The sequence below is a fragment of the Rhipicephalus microplus genome, chromosome 7, assembly GCF_043290135.1.
Source record: "Rhipicephalus microplus isolate Deutch F79 chromosome 7, USDA_Rmic, whole genome shotgun sequence".
In the NCBI taxonomy this organism is placed as follows: Eukaryota; Metazoa; Arthropoda; class Arachnida; order Ixodida; family Ixodidae; genus Rhipicephalus; species Rhipicephalus microplus.
The window spans coordinates 50841883-50865839 of NC_134706.1; the positions used below are offsets into that span (position 1 = coordinate 50841883).

General features: G+C 42.7%; 1 protein-coding gene and 1 long non-coding RNA gene across 7 annotated transcripts in view; one reads left to right on the plus strand and one right to left on the minus strand.

Moving 5' to 3' along the window:
- Window positions 1-23957, plus strand: part of LOC142767455 (uncharacterized) — a 326266-nt gene that overhangs the window by 221277 nt on the left and 81032 nt on the right. For 2 of the 3 annotated variants that reach the window (XR_012884892.1, XR_012884891.1), the window contains exon 1: window positions 22196-22460. The exons of the other annotated variant lie outside the window; for it this stretch is intronic. This is a non-coding gene — a long non-coding RNA (uncharacterized LOC142767455). Of the gene's footprint in view, window positions 1-22195; window positions 22461-23957 lie in introns of those variants that run through there. 3 annotated transcript variants of the gene reach the window in all.
- LOC119179754 (putative sodium-dependent multivitamin transporter) overlaps window positions 1-23957 on the minus strand; it is an 84604-nt gene that overhangs the window by 38154 nt on the left and 22493 nt on the right. For 2 of the 4 annotated variants that reach the window (XM_075869154.1, XM_075869155.1), the window contains exons 2-5: window positions 9658-9797; window positions 4886-5146; window positions 2536-2601; window positions 481-532 (exon numbers count right to left, since the gene is read on the minus strand). In XM_075869154.1, coding sequence (XP_075725269.1) covers window positions 481-532; window positions 2536-2601; window positions 4886-5146; window positions 9658-9768 — 490 coding nt within the window. In that variant the 5' untranslated portion in view covers window positions 9769-9797. Of the gene's footprint in view, window positions 1-480; window positions 533-2535; window positions 2602-4885; window positions 5147-9657; window positions 9798-21705; window positions 21847-23957 lie in introns of those variants that run through there. The other 2 variants (XM_075869156.1, XM_075869153.1) reach the window with 2 other exon arrangements.

The following is a 23957-nucleotide window of genomic DNA, read 5'->3' on the forward strand; positions in this document are numbered from 1 at the left end:
TGACTTGTAAAGCGTTTTAAAACAGCGAAAGAACAAGCAGTCGTCCCTAAACCATAATAGCGTAACGAGTGGGTCGTCCAATGCTCCAACTCATTACAAAAGCTTGTTTTTGCTCAGCTATTAACTGTGTTGCATACCCACTGAGGCATAATTCATCATCGTCGTCAGCCACTGCATGAACGATTGGCACAAAATTCCTCGCAATAGTTTAGCGAATACCACGCTTCTCAGAAGAATGATGGAAAATAGCATAGCGAATGCCAGTCTATTATCCTTAAAATTTTATTATAAATGTTGTAGTGGGCATCAAGCAAGTGTGCTTGAAGCAGTTACCAAATGAGTGTTTAGAAAAGGCTCTAAAAGGCCGCTCTTCTAGCTTTCGCTGTGACTGTGCTGAGCTTTCCGCGTGGGCCTTGTTTAAAGTGTGTTCAGGCACGCTTTAAGCCGGAAAGAAGCGTATAACCAATAATCAGTACTCACTTGTAGCTAATCCAATTGCGGCGCTGTAAATTCCAACTGCGCCGAGTGTTTGCTGAAAATATAAAATTTTGTGTCTTCATGGCACTGGAGCAAACATGGAACTATATTGCGCGCAGAACTTCTACAATGTTCAAAGAGCTCACCTGCTAGCTGCAATGAATGTTAATATTTAAACCTAATAAAATTTGCTTGCTTTTTCCCTATCAGAACCATGATATTATTAGGACGCGCACAGCATTGAAGGGATCGAAAAATTTTGTTCATCTGGGGTTCTTTAACGAATGCTCAAATAGCGGTACATGTATGCCTTTTGTATTGCACCCGCAATTTTTTTATTACAGCACTGCCGGTCTGATCTTCAAACCTTAGGCAGGAGTGGGTACAATGAGTACAGGGTTACAATAAACACATATGAAGCATTGCGGCAACAATAACAGCAAAAGAAGAAGAGTACAACGAGCTCATACAAGCACAGCAGCAAGGTATTTAAATAACTAGTGAAAACATGAATGCGTAAACATATGAAAGAAAAAAAGCGTCAGGGTTCCTGTAAAACTATGTCAGAGCTATGTCCCATGGACTGAAGGGCCTGTAGATAGGATGATGGCGAAGGGCATTCCACCACAGCTGAAGGGAGGGAATTCCAATTGGTTGCAGTTCTCGGGAAAAAAAGAATACTGGAAAATGTTGGTGTGACTAGAGAACTCGCTTACTTTTTTATTATGAAGGGACCGAGTACGCCGCCGGTGGGAGTCTTCTAGGTATGTATCTTTTTTTATACCTAAGTGTCCATGATAAAGAAGGTAAAATAGTTTCATTCGTTCGTGGTATCGGCGATTTGCTAATTTTTCCAGCTCAGCCGTTTCTAGAAGAGATGTTACTCATGCCTCCCAGCTGTATTGATAAAAGATGAACCTAACTGATTGCCGCATGGATCCCAAACAGTAGCACAATATTTCATGAGTGGCCGAATAAATGTTTCATAGGCTAATATTTTAACTTCTGGGGAGGACTTACTCAAGCGCCTCCTTAAGTGTCCGAGTTTTTTCATTGCCTTTCTGTGTATGTAGTCAATGTGCTCATTCCATTTAAGATCGCGAGAAATGATAACTCCCAGATACTTATAGTTAGTTACTACTTCCCGAGGTTCATTATCAAAACAGTAAGAAAACGTTAAAGGGTGCTTTTTGCGACTAATTGTCATTGCAACAGTTTTCTTTTTGTTTATGGTCATTTGCCAGTCTGTGCACCATGTTTGAATTTGGTCCAAAGATTTATTTAATGTTATCTGGTCGTGGGGTGTGGCAATTTCACGGTATATAATACAATCATCAGCAAAGAGCCTTACTTTAACGGGTATGTTCCGAACGATGTTATTGATGTATACAAGAAAAAATAAAGGACCAAGAACAGAGCCCTGCGGGATACCCGAACGGACTGGATTGGCACGCGGAAGTTTCATTATCAATGGCCACGACTTGTCGTTTACATGAGAGGAAGGCTTCTATCCAAGCTAGTATTTTGGTGTTCTTGAGTATTGGTTTTAACTTCTATAATAGATTTCGATGTGAGACTCGGTCGAGTGCCTTTTCAAAGTCGAGAAATATAATGTCGGCCTGTTTATGTCTGTCTAGGGCTGCTGCTAAGTCGTGGACAGTTTCGATGAGCTGGCTGACTGTAGAGTAACCACGGCGAAAACCATGCTGGAAGGAACCAATTAAGCCTTTGTTTTCCAAGAAGCTGGATACATGTTTACATATTGGGATTCGATTGAATAATTTATGAATAGATTCATTGATTGATTGACTGATTGTATGCAGGGTTTCACGTCCCAAAACCATCATATGATAATTAACATGCGATATCGATGGCGATAACTAAATTAGCTGCTATTCTGCAAGACACCTTTATAACATATATTAAAAGCATCAGACACTTCCGAGACTAGTTGTCGGTACTACAACTTTACTGCTCTTAGTTTGAGAATAGCGTTGCATGCCTAAGCACTGCGCAAATGTTGCCGAAAAAGGTTCATAACAAAAATACTGGACTTACGCTGAGTACGAAGTAGACGACGCTTGCCGTGATTCCAACTTTGTTATCGAAACGCATTCGAAGGTACTTTATTATATGAAACAAAGAGAGCAACTGTTGGTGAACAAGTCCTGCATTACTTACACATCTATGCCTAGATATTTGAACAACGTATGGTACAACCGTAAACTGGACGTGACACTTTGGTAATTTCCGTGCAGTGCAATAAACCCTTTCAGCATACATCGAATGGAGTTGTGTTATACAGAGCTGCATTCAGTTTCCGTAATTGTGGAACATTTTTTTCGCAAAACTTAAGTATTCTCAGTTTCCACAAAATTTCCGCAAAGCTACGTGAAAGTTCAGAAACCCATATTATCGTAGCATCAGCTCTTGATAGCATATGCTATCTCAAAGTCACACTAAATTGTACTGCCAATTTAGCGCACAGACATGGATTAATGTTCGAGAATGTTCGTCAGAATAACACTATCGGCGAAAGCGCATAACGAATGCTTCTATTAAAACAAATGTACAAAGCGGACGTCCTAGTACGAGGACGATGACGTCACTCGTACTGCGAATACTTGTCAAAATGGCTGATTGGCGAGTTCATAAGCTTGTTCTTGCCTTCCCGCATTTAAAGGACGCACTCGTACTTAAAAGTATCGGAATACTTCTTTTGGAAGCACCCAACTATAAGAAGAAATTACCGGTTGAGGTTTAGAGGAACACTTCAGTGCGAACGAGGATGGTCGAGAAAGAATAGTTGAGAAACGCTGTGTGCATGTGATCGTCTCAAATGCTGTTTGTGATTTGTTCTGGTTTGCACTGTAAGTAGTCTCTTCAAGTATTTATCGTAAACAAATTGCAGCGCATCGTATGACGCCAATAAATACTTGTTTTTCGTTTATATATGGTTCTTGGGGAACTTATGTATTTCTGAAGTCAGCCTCAATACTGTCCAAATCCACTTTCCAGCCTTGACTATCTCCCAGCAACAGCACTTGATGGTTGCAGGCCTATAGAAAAAAGCCTTACAGACCTTTTTTTTTGTTGTTGCTGTAGCTTTTACCTGTGCAGCAGTTCATCATCATCATCATCATCATCATCATCATCAGCCTGACTACGTCCACTGCAGGACAAAGGCCTCTCCCATGTTCCGCCAGTTGACCCGGTCCCGTGCTTGCTGCTGCCAATTTATACCCGCAAACTTCTTAATATCATCTGCCCACCTAACCTTCTGTCTCCCCCTAACCCGCTTGTCTTCTCTGGGAATCCAGTTAGTTACCCTTAACGACCAGCGGTTATCCTGTCTACGTGCTACATGCCCGACCCATGTCCATTTCTTCTTCTTGATTTCAGCCATGATATCCTTAACCCCCGTTTGTCCCCTAATCCACTCTGCTCTCTTCTTGTCTCTTAAGGTTACACCTACGATTTTTCTTTCCATTGCTCACTGTGTCATCCTCAATTTAAGCAGTTACTTTCCCCTAAAAGTAACCACTCTTTACCGCTTCATGCTAGCGTCCCTTCCCTGTCAATTTCTAGGCGGCAGCACAATCTGTTAAAAGTCAGTCGCCATCACGTGGAACCTCAGGAAGCACGGCAATCACGGTGCGGAAGCAGATGTGTCACGTGGTATTTTTGTTTCATTTCACCGCCGCTTAAAGTAAATGAAAAAACACCATATATACCTGAATATAAAAAATCTAAATTTATTCATCAGAGGTTGTTCTAATCAGTCCACATCTTTCAGACTGGAAATTATTGCCCAACTTTGTTGCTTCCAAAGTTCGACCACTTACGTTACAAAATTCAGCAAATAAGAACAATGCAACAACCAGTCTGGCCCTCCAAAGTATTCAGCAAAGCACTTTTGATCGCGCACTCCTGAAGTGCGTTTGCATATTTTTAAACACTACGAAATGTCAGATAGGGTAACCTGTAGACTAGTTTGAAGATGTGGTTAAGTGAAGAGCTATCGACCTCCTATTATTAACGTTTAGTAGCTACAACAAATCAGCAATATTATACCATACAGAAATGCACATGAAAATGACCGCAGGGATAGACGTGGCTTTTCAGGAGCTTGTTAGTTCAGTCATGGTAGAAAACAGTTAAATACAACAAAAACCAAACAAGAGCACCGCATGATCAGTGCTAGTCTTGTTGCGTCTTTCTTGTCTTCATTGTATTGCCCTCTTTTTTGCCATGATAACGTGGGAACATGCTGAAGTTCATAGGAGTTTAAACTTATTTTGGTGTCGTGGAGATCAAAACCTGCAAATCAGTCATGTAGAAGCTCAAGCTTGTGGCCCTCAGAGACCTTAAACGAAGTTGCCGATAGAATGGCGTGTTTTAATATTACCTGAAATATTGACGCAACGCGAAGCCGATAGAGCAACGGAATCATCACAACCACCGCAAACGTGGTCGCAAATGCAGTTCCCGCCAGGATCCACAGCGCGTGGAAACCGTACGCGTAGTAGTGACCCACAAATCCCACCACGTTCATTCCATTTGCCACGGACGCCACGACGGAGACGGCCAGAGCAACAGATGGGAGGCTTTGTCCGCCCAGGAATGCTTCATAATCGGCGCCGGGGACATCCCCGTCGCTGGACGCCAGCTGAAACAACAAAAAGATGAAAATAGCTATAGTAACTTTTTTCTCATATCACCGACTATTGTGGCATATGACAAGAGATCTGGCCAGTACACCAACTGAGGTGGACAAGCTGCATGAGAAATGTAGACGTTTTCTCAATGTATGGGCATTTGGAAGAAAATGAAAAATTATCGCCCTAGAAATGAAAAATTGTCGCCCTAGTTCTTGTGTAGATTGTGGTGTAGTCGGTAATCCCGTGCTAAATCCTTCGGTAATACCACTCTTGTATAGGTTTTCGTGTATTTCCAAGCCCTACGATTAATTCTGCTGTACATGTGTGAGACCAGAATAAGAGCTTAGCACAAGCAATCTACAAAACCCTTATCGATCGCGTGGTTCAAGAGCAGGTGGAGCCCTCTCTTAGCGCCGCGGGTGTGGACAAGGTATTTAAGAAGAGTTGTTTGCAACTTTAGGTAAACGTTGCAATTATTTCAGGTTATTTTTGTAGTTTGTACTATCACAGGCATCGTTAGTTTTTCTCGCGCTGGTTTTCAGCCTTGCTAGCCACATTTCAGGCCTGTATTGACCACAGCGGGAGACTGAAAAATGATAAGGTGGATTTAAGATAGCCAGCCTCTAAAGTGCTGCGCACCAAGAAAGAAGCATAGAACAAATACACCAAATAAAAAGAACAGAAGAAAACAGAATGAGAGAGAAAGCTTGACTAATTAACATTGCGCTAAGTAAGATCTTGTTAATTGTGTTCTTGCTATAAAATCTGGCTAATACTTTGAGTCAGCCACAAGCTCTGCTGCTAGTTCAACCTCACACCCTTAGTGTAGGTTGCCTACATTTTTTTTTCGGCTAACCTCCCTGACCTTCTTTTCCTCTTCTCCTCCTTCTCTGCCTACATTTTTCGAGTGAAGTTTTGGACTCCTCCTAATGCAGACATAACGGCAACCCCGGAACTGCAGCCAGACCCACAGTGTTGTCGTACAACCAAGAGAAAGATTGCATACAACGAATTGCATGGCCTAAAGAAAGTCATTATTCCTAAAAAACAGTTATTATCTCATCTACTTTGGGAATTGAAGTGAAATGAAGTGAAGTCTATTTCCATTTCACACAAAATTGAAGCCATAGCAAAAGACTGGAATGGATGACGAAGGCCTCGGCTTCCTTGTACATCCTGACATCAGTAAACGCAAGCACATAATTGTAAAAATAGCTGCATTTGCTAGCGTAACACAATGCTCTGTTAAGCATGCAGTGGTAACAAGATAGAAACAGTTACACTAAACAAAAACTGGTACAATATACAAGTGTATACAAAGCACAAATTACACAAAGCACAAATTCACCACATTCATACTATATATCAGGTAATAGAGAAATGCTCTGAATATAACCAAGCACTATACATAGCCTACATAGATTACGAGAAGGCGTTTGATTCAGTAGAAATATCAGCAGTCAATCAGACACTGTGGAATCAGGGCGTCGATGAAGCATATATAAACATCCTTGAAGAAATCTACAGGAGATTAACTGCAACCATAGTGCTTCATACAGAAAGCTACAGAGTACCAATCAAGAAGGGTGTAAGGCAGGGGGATACAATCTTTCCAATGCTATTTACCGCGTGCTTACAGGAGGTTTTCATAGGCTTATAATGGGAACAGTTAGATATAAGAGTTAATGGAGAGTACCTTAGTAACCTGCGCTTCGCCGATGGCATTGCATTGCTGAATAACTCAGGGGGCAAATTGCAACTCATGATTACGGAGTTAAACAAGAAGAGCATAAAGATGGGTCTTAAAATTAATCTCCAGAAAACGAAAGTAATGTACAACAACCTCGGAAGAGAGCAGCGCTTTGAGATAGGTAATACCGCACTTCAAGTTGTAAAAGATTATGTCTACTTAGGGCAGGCAATGACCGCGGAGCCGAACCACGAGATTGAAATGACTAGAAGAATAAGAATGGGGTGGAGCATATTTGGCAAGCACTCTCATATTATGACAGGTAGATTGCCACTATCCCTCAAGAGGAAGGTATATAACAGCTGTATCCCGCCGGTACTTAGCTACGGAGCACAAACATGGAGACTTACAAAGAGGGTTCAGCTTAAATTGAGGACGACGCAGCGAGCAATGGAAAGAAATGGCAGGTGTAACCTTAAGAGACAAGAAGAGAGCAGAGTGGATTAGGGAAGAAACGGGGGTTAAGGATATAATAGTTGAAATCAAGAAGAGGGAATGTACATGGGCCGGGCATGTAGTGCGTAGACAGGATAACCGCTGGTCAATAATGGTAACTAACTGGATTCCTAGAGAAGGCAAGAGGGTTAGGGGGAGACAGAAGGTTAGGTGGGCAGATAAGATTAAGAAGTTTGCGGGTATAAATTGGCATCAGCAAGCACAGGACCAAGTTGACTGGCGGAACGTGGAAGAAGCCTTTGTCCTGCAGTGGACGTAGTCAGGCTGATGATGATGATGATTCCCCTTCCTACGTTCATTTCAATGATGACGGGAGTTCTCCAGTCCCGCGACTTTATGATATGTTATGACCCGACTACATGTGTCATAGGTAAAGCAAATCAAAATGGCCGTCGTGAATCCTGCATTCACAGGGTATGTGAGCGTTGAACATGCCTCGTTTTTTGTAGTCACGGTTTTTTCTATCTCTTCACCCTTTACCGCACACTTAGGTTGCACCAAAATAATTGATTGCCCAACATCGGCGAAAGCGTGTCTACCCACCGACTACTGGAAGCACACGTGTAAATCCCGTTGATTCAAACGTAAATTCATTGCAAGAAACAACAAGAAAAGGACGTGCGTTGTCACCGAAAATTTTATGGCTTAAATGGCACTTGTGCACATCGCGCTCCCGCTCCTATCCTATGTATATTATTTCCATATTTCAAAATAATTTGCGGTTACTATGGAGAGCATTGCGCAAATTAAACAATAGACAGAATAAGGTTGTGTGGAAGGAATACAGACACAGGTGGTATTGAAAAAATACACAGCACCGCGCACTAGAGTGTTTTTTTTTCTCGTTACTGGCTTCTGTATGAAGCACGCAGATCATATTGTTGTCGTCGTTGTTGTCATCGTCATCGTCGTCGTCGTCGTCATCGTCATCGTTGTTGTTGTTGTTGTTGTTGTTGTTGTTGTTGTTGTTGTTGTTGTTGTTGTTGTTGTTGTTGTTGTTGTTGTTGTTGTTGTTGTTGTTGTTGTTGTTGTTGTTGTTGTACCAACTCACATGGCTCGTACCCACTCAGGGGGACTGATCAAGAGTTGACGACCCAGCCGCGTTTCGCAGGATAAAATGAGGTTATTTTCCTTCCTTCCTTTTTTCTTTCTTCCCTTCCGTTTTTCCTTTGTTAACCTTTTCTGTGACTGACTTTCTATCACAAAGACAGCAGCTTAGATAAATAAAAAGGAGTGCAGTAAATGTTCTTTCACACAATTCAGGTCTGAAATTATAAACTTTTCTTTTAATAGAAGTAATGGAAAAGTATTACCATAAACTTCATAATAATTATTTATTTATTCAATAATAAATACACAAATCGCCATTTAAAGTCGAATTTATTTTGCTTCCTGAAGCTAAATGCAAATCACCTTAAAAGCATTTTAGTGGCTGAAGCCAAGCCCAAAAGTAAAGAATGTCCTCATTTATGAAGATCAGCCCAGATTAGCGAATGAGATAACAAGATGTCTTTTTCTTAGTAGAGTGTCTGCGCCATCATCTTCGTCTCCCTCATAGCCCGCACGTGACCATAACAAATGACAACCGACATAAAGATGCTCAAGACGAAAATTTTCTATAATAATAACGTGCTCGCAAAACAGTGTTACAATGAAAGCTAAATACGATAGCAACACTGGCAATATTATAGCAGAGAATGAAAAAGAGAGCTCACGCTAGTCTTAAAAGGAGCACATTCTTTATGCCTAGGAAAGAGAACAGTAGGAAACGCGCTTAGCCGCAGCATATATTCAAAGAACACTCGAGTTACCAAAACGTGCTTGCAAAGCAAGTGCTAAACTTGACGCGCCTGTCCTGTGTCCTTGTTCGTCTCGTGTATCGTCTTTTTGCGCTGCGTTTTGAACTATGAAGTTCAACCAACTCGCCCAGGCCTGTATGCTGTTGTTATTTCACATTGTGAATTGTCGAATATGTATAGCGTGCCTTGACGCACCTAGCCGAGACATTTCGCACTAATGTTAACATTCGTGAGTATAAGAATACCTTTTAGGATGGCGCCCCGCCGCGGTGGTCTAGTGGCTCAGGTACTCGGCTGCTGACCTGCAGATCGCGGATTCGAATCTCGGCTGCGGTGGCTGTATTTCCGAAGAAGGTGGAAATGTGTGCTCAGATTTGGGTGCACGTAAAGAACCCCAGGTGGTCGAAATTTCCGGAGCCCTCCACTACGGCGTCTCTCATAGTCATAGGGTGGTTTCGGGACATTAAACCCCACATATCGATCAATCAAATCAACTTTTTAGGTTGTCTCTTACCTTCTGCCGTCGCCGGGCAAATGAGAAGTATATGCCGACGATGTATCCCACAGCGGTCAGCACACCAAAGACTACGCAGTCGGCCGTGTCGAGGCTTTTTTCCGACGACATGGCACTGGCTCGTTGCCGTCCCGTTCTCTCTGCACATTGTAGTTCAAGGAGGACTGTCATTCACAGAATAGATGTAAAATATGGAGAGAAATGTGCGAATTTAGAAAAATATTATAATATTATCATTACTTTCATTATTATTTTATTATATTATTATTATTATTATTATTATTATTATTATTATTATTATTATTATTATTATTATTATTATTATTATTATTATTATTATTATTATTATTATTATTATTATTATTATTATTATTATTATTATACGATTTGGATATACAGAAAACGTGATGACACGGAGGAATAAGAGAGCGAATCAGGCACAACGCCTGCCTGCTTTTATGAGAAGGGGAGCGAAAGACATTAGGAGGAGAGAGATACGCAAAAAAAAAGTAATTACAAGACGTGAACAAAACAAGGGTCACAGAAAATGCCTACAAACATAGGGCCAGCCCCCTGTTTTCGAGGAAGTTAACATGGCTCAGTTTATTACCGAAAAACATGAAATACAATAACGAATACAGAAACAGACAGCAACGCGATGCCACGACTGTATGGGCGCTTATCCTATACTTTCTTTTATTATGACTGCGTCTTCCGTTAGTAGGCTCATGTGTTGTTCACCACAACACGTTTCTTTCTATAGAACTTGGCACTGCACTCTAAAAAAAGGAGTATGTGTGAGCGTTGCTGTTCATTGACAGTCCTGACTTTCCATGTATATGACTCCCTTTAGGGAGACAAATTAACTCTCTTGTGAGTAACACCGCTCACAGCAAAGAGCATAATGGCCCCCAAAAGAGAGTTGCCGTGGCTTACAGTCCTACACGTGGCAAGCCATAAATCTGAAAAAAGAGTCAAATAACTCTCTCTTTACGTTTTCGAGTGCGCATGTACTCGAACGAATTAGCCGAACAGCAGTAGCGGAAAAAAGCCCACTTAAAGAGGGATGCCGACAGCAACACGTGTTACACGGCGTGTGCACTTACATTATGATGTAAGTGCCTCTAGGTCTGCACATCTCAAAAATTTTTCTGTAGTCTTATACGCTACCAAGCTGCACCGACAAGCTGCGGCCGACTAAAAAAGGTATGAGGGTCTCTTTTTGAGCCCTTTATTATTATTCGCTGTCGGCTGGTGGAGCTCTCATGAAATAAACAGATTAAACTTTGCACCTGACTGCCGCGACTTCCCGGAAATTCAGAAGACACGCTACAAAAAGCTTAAGTTAGTTACACGCACCAAGATATGTTTTCCACACAATAGAGTTTATTTTTTCTCCTCTTGTCTGCGGGTTCATGTGTTGATCGCAAACGCGTCAATTGCGCTCGGCTCTTATCAGTGTATAGCTTCCTCGTAATAACAGGCTTTAGATAATTTGGAGCGAAAAGCGCTTCCTTGAGGGCAATAAGCAGAGACCGTATTCTTTTACCCAGGCTGCACGTGCGTCAGGCAGGAAACAACGGAATGACTTTCACCGATAGCGATGAATGAGTTGCGTTTTTCAAGAGGTGGAGAAGGCATACTCGGGCAGAAATACATTCAGATAATGCTGTTACTAAGTGTGAACGCTGTTACCAAGTGCTCGCACTATCGTTCCTAGACACGATGAACTTAGGCAGGCATGACCTAGCACCGATGGCACAGTGGGGCTTGAACCCGGGTCCACTGGGTGCCAGCCCAGTATTCTACCACTGAGCTACACCGGTTTTTTTTCTCTTTATTGCCTTTTTGACTCCAGGTTAAGATAATCTGACAATCACCATTAAACGTGTTTCATGTGTGATAACGCATGAAAGAAAGATATTACATCTTCAACACAGTAGGTAGTCTTATACACATTTCGCACTTTTATAACAGCTTCCACGAAACACTCATTAACTGATAAAACTCTTACATCACAGTGTCCGTACAATAGCATACTACGCCAAACCGACTGAAGACCAAGTAAAAATATAACATCCAAATTTTTCACAGAACTATCACAAGGCAAAAAACGAATTTCATATGAAGTAAGAGGTAAATCTTTTTTTTAAAGTCCTCTGTAAAATGTCCCAAAAGAAAATAGCTTTCTTACAATCAATAAACACATGTTCAATAGTCTCAGGTTTGTTACACAGGAGACAGTTGCTTCCCCATGGTACATATATCCGTCTCTCTTCAAGCCACGTTTTTACTGGCAAGGTTCTCGTATGAAGTTTAAAAAAGAAGGTTTTAACATTGGGTGGTGTACACATGTTTTTTAACTCGCTTTAGTACGTCATGTCCAAATGATTTTTCATACTTTGAACGGTAAGGGGGCACAGGAAATACATTCTGTATTAAGTCTTTCATAAGGCGCTTTCTTTTCGCATTAGTTAGGTAATCTATCGAAAACCTTGCCCTTAAGAAGCGATATGAAAACACAACTTCGCGCAAGAACGGTGACAAGGTGTGTCGTTCTCCCCTTTCTGAAGATTGAAGATACAAAGAAATCAGGCATGTGGTGTAAGAGCGTTGTTTGAAATAAACACCATGAAAAAGAGTCTCTCTGGTCTCTTATTAGCAGGAAACGTGATATTACTTGGTTAATAAAAAGATGACACAAAGATAGCCCTCCTTGCTTACCTCGCCGAAACAAGTTCGTTCTAGATGTTCGCTCCCATGTAGAGCTCCAGATGAACGTGGGGAATATCCTGTGGATTTTATGAATGCTTTTACGTGTAAAACTAAGTACTTGCAAGAGGTACATAATTTTACCAGCCAGAAAGACGTTACATACAGCTGACCGAGAGAAAATTGATAAGTCACGACCGCCCCATTCCTTCGGCTGTCGCGCGCAGTTCTTCAGCCTTTTCAATCCAAAACGCTTAACTGTCTTGATACCTGTCCAATGGTACCCCTAGGTAACGATTAGGTATCGTGAGCCACTGAATTTTGTGGAGAAAACTGGGCGTGAGGTCCCAATTACCATGACGTAAACCAATGCTTTTCTCTTTGTTCATTAAACTTCCACTCGTTTCACAAAACCTTTGAGTGATTTTTAATAACGAAGTGACACTCTCTCTATCAACTGCAAAAAAGGCAATATCGTCGGCGTATACCACAACACGCACTTCACATGACTGCAACCTGAAACCATTAATCCCTGCATGGTGAATCACTTTCTGACACAATGGTTCCAAAAATCGAGCGAAGAGCAAAGGACTTAAACGACACCCCTGGCGCACGGAGGAAAGTACTTGTATGCGCTGTGAGAGTTCTCCATTTACAATTAAATTTGTGGTTGAACTTTTGTATGCCAATCTAATACCTTTACATATGATCGCACCAAGACCAACGTAATCAGCTAGCATGAAGAGTATATTGTGTGGAACCATGTCGAAAGCCTTGGCTATATCAATTTGTAACATGGCTACTTTCAGAAGCGCACCGTCACAGTACTTCAAAATGCTCCTGGCGACATGAATATTCGTGAATATGCTCCTACGCTTGATGGCACAAGTCTTATGTGGCCTGACCATTTTGTATATAACTCTTTGCAACCTCCTAGCCATAACTTTCATAAACACCTTATAATGTACGTTTGTTAGCGTGATAGGCCTGTATCCTGTCACTTTGCGTAAAACATGTTGCTCTTTCCCTTTAGCAATCAGTACAGTGCGCGCCCGATTAAACGATGGAGGCAGAGTTCCGCGATCTAAAGACTCTGAAAAAACCTCATGCAATGCGGCGGTCCTATTCTCTTTGAACGCCTTGTAAAAGGGGGAATTAATGCCATATGAACCAGGTGATTTTCCGATGCCAAGATCATCGATAGCCTTCTCAATTTCCCCTATACTAATAGACATTTCCAATAAATTCGTGTCAGCATAAAGTGTCGGCATTTCTATCAAGAACGCATCTACAAAACACGGCTCCTTTGGTTCGCGATAAGCAAACAAGTCTTGATAGTAGCTTTCAAAAGCTTTTATGACATCTTTATGTTCTCTCAATATTTTACCATTCAATTCTATCCCTAGTATATCGTGAGCTCGCGCATATGTCTTTTCATCTGACAAGATTCGCTTTGTCGGGGCTTCCCACTAGGTATCTCTCAGCTCTTGCTCGTATAACTGCTCCTTTATGTTCATCCTTTTCAAGACATTCAATTTTGTTTTTGACAACCTTCAGTTGATGTGTAAATAAGCCCGGGTTTTCTGCTTCAATTTTCACTAATTTATTTAGCCCCGCCTATAGCTCGCGTTCCTGTTTTCGAGCTTGATATTGCATGTAACAACCGCACTCTATTGCTTTCATTCACGAGCACACCGGTGCTTGTGACTTGTTGTCAAACTTGCCTTAGGCAGGCTTCATGTCGGGAAAGCAATCGCGTTAATACGACTTACAAAGCGTTTTACAACAGCGAAAGAACAATCAGTCGTCACACAATACGAATAGCGTAACGAGTGGGCCGCCCAATGCTCCAACCCATTACAAACTCTTGTTCGTGTTTCCCTATTACCTGTGGCACATACACACTTCAGCCTTAATTCCTCATCGTCGTCAGCCACTGCATGGACAATTGGCACTAAATTCTTTGCAAGTGTTTAGCGGATTCCACGCTTCTCTAAAGAATTACGAACAATAGCATGTTGAATGCTGGTCTACTACCCAAAAGCTTCTTAATAATGCCCTAGTGGGTACCAAGCAAGTGTGCTTGCAGTAGTTACCCATTGAGTGTTTTGAAAAGGCTCTGAAAGGCCGCTCTTCTAGCTTTCACTGTGACTGTGTTGCGCCTACCGCGCAGGCCTGGCGGTATTTTTCATCAGCTGGGTATTGGCAGCAAAAATTTCATAGTATTCATTCTAAGGTGTGAGAAATGTTCAGTTTGATTAAGCCTAGAATGTTATCGTTTTTGAGAATCCAAGTCATTCTTGTATGCGTTTACTATCTATGTGTGAATGTAAACTGCTCAAGGCGCGTGAAAAACGTCTCCGGTGTAGGGATCACTGAGTTGTGCGTGTTTGATAACAAATCTTATCAATACGCAACATATCACATTTTATCAGACCCGTCCCACAAATTACGTTCTCGATAAAGCTCGAAAACAAATAGGAGGGAGGAGGAAAAAGATTCGCCCCGAAGCGCAGTGCTACGCTGCAAATGTCTTCGAAACACGATAGCCTTCTGGTAGCCGTCTTTTTTGTGCATAGGATGGAAATTTTAGTGCTCCGTAAAAACCCTATGGTCTTTCAAGTCACGCATTCATGTAGTTTCTAGTAAAGGAACACACCACCTAATACTGACGTAGTGATGTTACGTTTCATATATGCGTAATATATGCTCGTTGGTCGACAATTTTAACAACTATGAATGCAGCCACCAGTTAAGTATAGCTGGGTGTTCAGCAAGTGCTTAAACTTGGCCGGGTGACTGAATAGTGCGAGAGACACATAGACAGACCAAAATTTCATGTGCTCAAGTATCCCAAGTGATATTGACGTTTGTGACAATAACTTTTTCTAAACAAAGACAATATCGTCTTTAAGAACAGAAAGGGAAATGATAGGATGGGAGATCGCAAAATGTTCCGTTCGCCTATTGTACACATGATATTACAAAAATGGAATGAAACAATTAGGGAGGGAACAGGAATAGCAACTAATATATTTTAATATGCCTAAGTGTTCTAAATTTCTTTCCTATGCCTTTTCCCAGTCGCATTTCGAAGCAATACTATAGCAACAATACTTCGCGTTTAAAGGGACACTAAAGTCAAATAACAATTTACTTCACAGTGAAGGCTCAACGTATGACAACATCAAAAACGACAATATTATCAACAGTGTCCTACATACCGAGAAGTTGAGGTAAATGTACAAAAACACATGCCCCGCAGTAGTACATTCTCAAAATGATCCTGATGACATCAGACGAACCGCCTACAATTAATCACTAGTAATCGATTTAGCTGCACTAGATAAAGAACCTTCCATGCATTAAGAGACGCAAAAAAATGCTGCCTGTTCATTTCTGTTTGATTCATGAAAAAAAAAAGAACCGCCGGACGTTGCTATGGGGACTGGCACGAGTGGTTTGAAAATTCAATTATTACGTAGTTACACTGGACAGTTCGTGCCATCTAGCGGGGCAAAGTTTATTCTAAGAACGTCTGCAATCTCAAAGCCAATAGTGGGAAGTCGGTCAATGGTCGTTGTTGCTGCTGTGGCTCCCGCTGCTTTCGGTCTGCTGCTACTAGCGCTGTAAAGCCGGGCCACGTCATGCACGGCAACAGTGACGTGAGTTGGTCTGGTTGGTCCGCATCTTGAGGCGGGTAATTGAGGTGCACTTAACCCAATGTTGAACACTAAAATGGGATTTTATTTCAAAATAGGCCCTTGCATGGTACAAAAGCAACACTGCGGGGTTTTTGGACCGCTATTTCAACAATCAATGTCGACTTAATACTTGCCTTTAGTGGCCCTGTAACGTATAAAAACCACGATATGCTGAGAGACACCTTACTGGAGCGTTCCGCAAATTTAGACCACCTGGGGTTCTTAAACGCGCACGTAAATCTAACCCCCGTATTCTAGAACGTCCTTTAACTCAACGCTTCACCTTTACTTGAGAAAGCCGATGGAAGCACTCTCTCTAGGCACGGCAAGTCACTGCAGATCAGCGATAATGTGGTGCGATTCTCGAGCTGTGCAGCGTCAATTTCAGCCGAGCAGCGGCGCAGTGCTCAACTCTGTCAAGTGAAGGGTGGTAGTTGAGTCGAGGATCGTTTGTGAATACGGGGGTAAATACATTGGCCTCAAGCATTCTCGCTTCTATTGAAAATGCAGCCGCCGTGGCCAGGATAGGCTCCTGCGAACCTTTGCGTCATCAGTCGAGCCCCATTAGAGGGCCAGTCAACAGGCTCGGACATTTTTTACACACCCCAAACGAGCTCCGCATCTTTCCTACGCGTGACCAACCTCCGTCCACGCATAGTGACGTCAACTTGGCGATCAGTGACGTGAAGCTGCACGCTGCCAGTCGATTGGTCTAAACCAGGTCTCCACAACGAGTAAAGAAGCCAACATCACTAATGAAATGAAGTTGAAGTCCCTGCCACTAGAACGATGTTGGTCAGGTGTACGAAAGATGGACGAGATTGTTTGGAGTGGGTAAAAAAAGTTGGAGCCTGTTGACTGGCCCTTTGAGGACTAGATCCCGCCGCGGTGGTCTAGTGGCTAAGGTACTCGGCTGCTAACCCGCAGGTCACGGGTTCGAATCCCGGCTGCGGCGGGTGCATTGACGATGGAGGCGGAAATGTTGCAGGCCCATGTGCTTAGATTTCGGTGCACGTTAAGGCACCCCAGGTGGCCGAAATTTCCGGAGCCCTCCACTACGGCGTCTCTCATAACCATATGGTGGTTTTGGGACGTTAAACCCCACATATCAATCAATGAATTATTTGAGGACTAGATCACTGTGGCAGATGTAGAAGCACTGGAAACAGAAGAACTGCTATTTTTGTGGAATCACGAAATTCGCAAGTAGCTTTTAGGTGCCTGGTGTTCAGGACTGATCACGCGGTACACGCGATGAAGACGGTCATTGTATGATTAGGGCTTCGTACTTCCACAGTTTCCGTTCCTTATGATTGGGAGGGGTCTTTAAGATTGTTTTTATTTTTTTAGGGGGCGAGGAGAGTAAATTCGGTGGTTATCGTTGTTCAGTTCTCGTAAATTTTCGATTCTTTAGAACTTGTTGCTTGTTTTGCACAAAAAGTTGTCGCAGTGTCGTAAATTTTATTTGCAATGATACTGCTTTGAATCACTGCCAAAAACCCCGCATTCCCGTTTTTTTCGCGTTTCTGACTTGTTCAATTGCCCTGTTGGTGAGGCTTTTGATGTACAATGCTGTCAACTTGCCAAAGTGAACTTTGGGGAGGAGGAGGAGGCAGCCAATCCGCCTCTCAGCTTTCTCTCTCGTCCTCCCTCACACTTCTGAAGAAATTAAAAGAACTGTTATTATTATTATTCTCAATATACTAAAATTTTAAATTAATATACACCTTGTCCCACCGCGGTGGTCTAGTGGCTAAGGTACTCGCCTGCTGACCCGCAAATCGCCGGATCGAATCCGGCTTCGGCGGCTGCATTTCCAGGTGGAGGCGGAAATGTTGTAGACCTGTGTGCTCAGATTTGGGTGCACGTTAAAGAACCCCAGGTGGTCGAAGTTTTCGGAGCCCTTCACTACGGCATCTCTCATAATCATATCGTGGTTTTGAGGACTATAAACACCACAAATCAAATCAATCAATCAATCAATTTATAACTGAACATGAAAACGTGTGTACACACTACACGTTTTTAAATGCCTGAGAGATTTCAATTTGAAATCTCATACACATACAAGCACAAACAAAGGAACAAAAACACCTGCATTTGTTGGTGATATAATAAAAGCTTGGTATATTAGACGCAAGCATACGCCACGAGGTTGTTGCCGCTGGTGGAGGTGCGCTCTTTTCAATGGGCAATTCTCAGCTTTGAAAATGCTCTCTGAAAACTGGAGCTGATCGGATAAATCCAATTTTTCAAAAGTACTACCGGTATTTTCTTCATACTTATTCGAAAACAGGGAGCGCTACTAATAATATTCATTCTTCCTTCTCTTTTGACCTATATCTTTCCAGCATTACGTGAGCACAGCTGAAGAAACACTAGTGCGTGTTATATTCCTTTCGGTCAGTCCTGGTTTGCCAAGTATCTGACTGTCTTTGAAGAGACATGTGAACTCGCTTTGGAGATTGTTATATTCTGTTTGGAGAGTTCTTGAACTTCAAAAAAGTTTAACGTGTCTCTTTCAAGGGAGTCTTACTCATCAGATGTTGGTATTCACACAATAAAGCATCGATAACTTTTATTCTTTTTTCTGAGAGTTGCACAATTGGTAGCCGAATATCGACCTTTTCACTGTAGGCTCCCTGGTCGCCACCACAGTTCTCTCTGAGCTGTCGCTATGATGCGTGAGCTCCCAAAAATGCTCTGCCGGGGTTGTAACGTCACATTTTGTATTCCTGTGGAACAGCCTTGAAAGAAAGAAATCCTCCTCTCCCTAAGAAAGTTCTATAAATGCTTCATGCGTTGTCTTGCGGTCTGAGAACGCATCAAGCGCTTTTCGCGTACATCTTCAGAGCTAAATTGGAAGGCGTCATCGGTGCGCCGAAAGACCCCGCTGCTTTGTTTCACCCCCAATTTGTGGCGCGAAAGCCAACGCGGCCGTTTTGTAGAGTGCAAGCTCATGGGCAATTGGCGTAAATGGTATAGCGGCTCGACTGTGCTAAAACCACAACCTTGACATGAATCAGTTTATTGACAAAAGCATATTGCACGCCACGTGCAAAGGCGCCGTGGAAAACTCTCTTTCGCGTGCACGCCCCTGCCCCCTAACACACACACACATACTGAATGGCAATCGCCTCGTGCAGACTGATCAACATTATTGTTGTTGACACTGTACTCAGCCGTAGTAGCTATTTCTTTCTCTAATTCGTTTGGCATCATATTATTGTTCGGCATCATATTTATCATGGAATTTGAAAAGAACGGGCTGGAAATCTTTACATTGAATTTGAAAGGACGGGGCTGGAAATCTTACTATTCACGACAGGTTGCCAACCGATTTGACTATGGTTTAAAATTAGTCCGCAACAGTGAAGTGCATGTATTTTGTCCAGTTGAACGCTTTTCCCGCCACATGAAATTTTCTACACTGTCGACAAAACCTACAAATGGTGCTTCGACATTGTTTCCTTTACTAATACGTTTTTCATCTTCGATACGTCCAATAGAGCTGTAGATGTTAACTACTGTCCCATTAAAAAGAATGCTTCGATTCTGCAGCACCATATTCACTCGATGTATTGCGGTGATGTAAATTTCTGTAGCTGTACCGCAGGCCAGCCTAGGACACGATGAATCTGAGAACATCTTGTACATGAAAAGATTGTACTTGACCTTTAACTTGCCTAAGCTGTGCTCAACTAGTGATTTGAAGGCCACATTTCGCAATGAAGGCTTCAAGTTCACCTACTTAGGCCTTGACACGTTTAGGAACTCCAATTGGTGGAAATTTCTGAAGCCCTGCCCAAAAGCATTCCTCAACAATACACAGCGGTTTTCGGGCAGACTGCAAAAGGTAATAATAATATTATTATTATTAGGAATATAAATACTGTTTTAAATATTATAATCGCATTTCAAGTCCGAGGTTTCTTATGTATGCGAAAGATCATAGAGACTATAGACATACATTACCCAGCCACGGCTGTGACTGAGTCGTTACGGGTGTCGACTGCTGAATCAAAGACGAAGCTGGTTCGATCCCGATGGTGCTGGTCGTGTTTAGACGGAGGCTAAGTACTAAATAAAAGCCATTGTAACACACGGTGCCAGTGCTTTCCCCTTGTGCGCAATGAACATGCTACCTTGTCCCTCTTGCTCTAAGCAGTCTTATTTCGGTCTCATCTCATGTACCTGTATTCGTTTGTGTGTGTGTATGTGTTTGTGTATGAGTGTGTGTGTGTGTGTGTGCGTCCTTAGTGTTCGAGCAGTGTGTTCCAGATAATGACTACGCACAACAGTAAGCCCTTATTTTGGCTCTTATAGCACGTTAACCTGCCCCGCATGCTTCAAAATACCCGAAGTTGTACTTCATAGCCTGAGTCGCTTTGCAACGTCAAAATTAAGAAACAGACAAATAAGCATTGTAAGTGCCTCGGCTGCGAGAAAGACTGTTGGTTCCACACTTCACCATGACCTAAAATACAGGTCAGCATCTCAGCTGGTCGGCAAAGATGAGGTACTGCAATCACTTTTAAAGTAAGACAATACACTCTATGCATAGCACAGATGCGTCTGCCTTGCTCAGTTAAGAATAAATGTGGATAATTCATGTGGAGTGATGTATTTAACGCGATATCTGATCGTGTAGCAGAAAAGAATTGGTGTCGGGGCAAGTGGTATTGATTCTGAGCGAAAAACTTGTGTTTTCCCTGAGAAACAGAGGCCGAAGCATGCAAGAAATGATATTCAGGTTTCCACTGGGACTCAGATTTATGTATTCGGCATGGCTGCTAAGTATACCACAAAACCACACGGGTGTTCGAAATAGGTTCATGAAAAGACTTCTACAGTCCTAACGTTGAACAACAAGCCATATTACTAGAGGCAATTTTCCGTGCCAGAAGAGTAATACCGCACCAGGCGTAACTCCATGATACCTGCGTACAAGAGTTGGTGCTAAAACAGGCCAACTCTTCACAAAGGATTCAGCTGTAATTCGTCATCGCCAGACGCAGTATCAATCGAGTGTGCAGCTATGTAAATGTGCGGATTGCCTTGCGCGGCAAATTCCAGTCGGCCAACTGAATCCCTCTAAACACACTGAAAGTGCCCTCGTCTGTGTTGGCGTGTTTCAGGGGATGAACAGGTGCACAAGGACTGCCAATCAGTTGTAGAGGCAGTTTGCTTTTGTGAAAAGCAGAGAGGGTGCAGTACGACAAATATTGTGTCAGGTTTAAGTTCCACGTTTTCCACAACTAGGAAAACCCAGTCAATCACTGGGTGCACGGTTTGCCCATCACCACAGTCCACGTAGGTGGGTTGTTCGTTTTTTTCTTCAGCCGACGAACGCAGTGGCTAAGGTAGCAACTTTGTGTAGTTTGAAACCAGTATTGTCAGCTCTATTGGTGCCGTTATAAAAGGGAGCAACAATGCTGGCTACTAAGAGTACGCAGATACATCCGCTAGATGCGTTGTTGCACAAACGTACTATGTAGGCAAAGAGAGCGATAGAGATATAAAGAGAGTGAGTGCTCTCCTACATAAAAATTAGAGTAATGGGGAACGTACGATTCACAAAGTTTACGCGGTAGACAGAGGTGTTCACAAACTCAGGCATAAGTTTACTTACAAATGCAGTGCTCCACTACTCGAAAGTCAACGTAGCAGCTCCGTATCGATCCACCTTAAAGCGCCATGGCATTGCCCTGTATGCCTATAGAGTACCTCTCGCAGTCCGAGCCTGGCAGAAATGTGCAATGCAGCAAGCATCTGCGACCTTTGTCAACAGCACTGATCACGCATGTGCGCGGCACCTACCGAAGCTTGTGTGCACGTGATACCTCTCAAAAAGATGTCAGTCACACTTCTACGCGCTGTAAATGATGTTGGCAGTGACGTCGATAAAGATCGTTAGAGTGCATTTTAGGCACTACACACTGCTATGCACATGGGCACATGAATTGCCGTATTTTGCTAATGACATACGTTATTCGCGAAAGCAGCTGCCTATATGAAAGTGCAACTTTTTTTTTTGTCACACTAGGCCTGAAACTCTGACGTGGCAGCTCAACACATAAAGTGTCAAGTTGATAAGCCCCGGGGTACGGGATCGATTTCTTTCCAAGGTGGCTGTATTTATGATTGAGTGAATTGCAAAAAAGTAACACCTCTGTGCTTAGATTTAAGGCAAAGAACTCCACGTGTTCCCTAGTTAATCTGGGATTCCTCAGTGTGGAGAGCCTCATAATCACGTCGTGGTTTTCGCACGTAAAACTCCTCCAACATGCAGCTTGCTTCAAACAACATATTATCGCTTACTTCGCCTTATAAAACAAATGCGCGAAGTTCACACTAAGTCGTGCGTAGCTTGGTAGTGCCAGAAATGTAAGTATTCGTTTTTACTAAGCTTTACATAATGTCGAGATTTTCACGCGCCAATCTCTGTCTCGCCCCTCTCTAGTGCTTTCTTGTCGAGCTTTGTCAGAATCGGCTCGTAGACACCTTTTTTTTTTGTGGCTGCTTCCTCGGCTAAGTAGGCTGAATTGGTCAGTCGTTGCTGTTACCACTACTGTCTACCGACATATATAGCTTCTAGATGCGCTGTTTTGAGCCTCGGATACGCACTTTTGAATCCCCATGTCTGTCTAGGCACAACCAGGCGCAGTCAGGTACTCTGTGTACTGTAGAGTCGAGGTCACACTCGATCACTCTTGCAGGTAATGAAGATCGTAAGTTCTTTGGTTTTCATGATGAATTTCTAGCAACGCTGCCAAGTAGAACCATCTCATCGAGTGGACGCAGTTCAGGCCGTGCGCATGCGCCGACTGGCCAGGTGGTAGGATGTTCTGTTGCAGAACGAAACAGTGCGAGGCACACGTGATGTCTCCTTCATTGGCTTAGCGGTAGCTGCTGCCATTTATGAGCGTACACGGCTTGGCGAGGTTATTGCAAATGTTCCTCAGCTTCAGTGCGGGTGGTTCACGGGCAACATGATACGAGGTTCCGGGGTCACGAAATTAACGCAGACCTTCACTGTTAAAGCAACCTACATATTCCCGGCTGCCTAAACTTTGAAACTATTCCAACTATTTCATAGAAGGTTACTTGCTTTTAAATCACAAGAAAACCTATTTTTATGATAATGCACCTTTATCGCACCTTAGAGTCCTTTAGCAAGAAATGACATTACCACAAGTTGCCTTATGTGCGCCCTTATGCTCCAAGTAATTTACTTAAGGTAAACGTATTGTCACGTGGTCATGATGGTGAGAAATGTAGGACACAATGGGACATAGATTGGAACGTTAATTGTGCAGATTGGTGCTCAGCGATAAAAGTAACCCTCAAAGCGGGACAACAGTGACGATCACAATCGACGGTCATCCATAAAACTGATCAGGTGGTATAAGGCGCTTCGGCTTTTCTACGTGCGGCATCGAATATTCTAGCATTGCCATAGTTGGTGTTTTTGTTCTTTCTCGATTAGGGCGGGGTTAATTGCGTTACACGCGCAAATTTACTAGAACAGTAAACGTAATCGTACAGTTTGCACGCATTCCGACGTGGCCTGCGCAGGGCGGGGGTTACACGCGTGACGGGCCATCGAAAGAAAGTACACAAAAGGAAGCGCGTGTGGCTGTATTTATTGGTCTCTCATTAACGAAACACATCGTGAAGCTATATCAAGGGGTCTATACATTTATTCTTAATACTAGTACTAATAATATTACTATTATTATTACTAATATGTCAGGCTTTACGTTCCTAAAGGACGACGTAATTATATGAGATCTTGTAGGGGTGGACAACAAAAATTTCGACCATCTGGTGTTTTTTAACGTCCTCTGACATTGCGCAGTACATGGCGCAGGCTTCTACCCT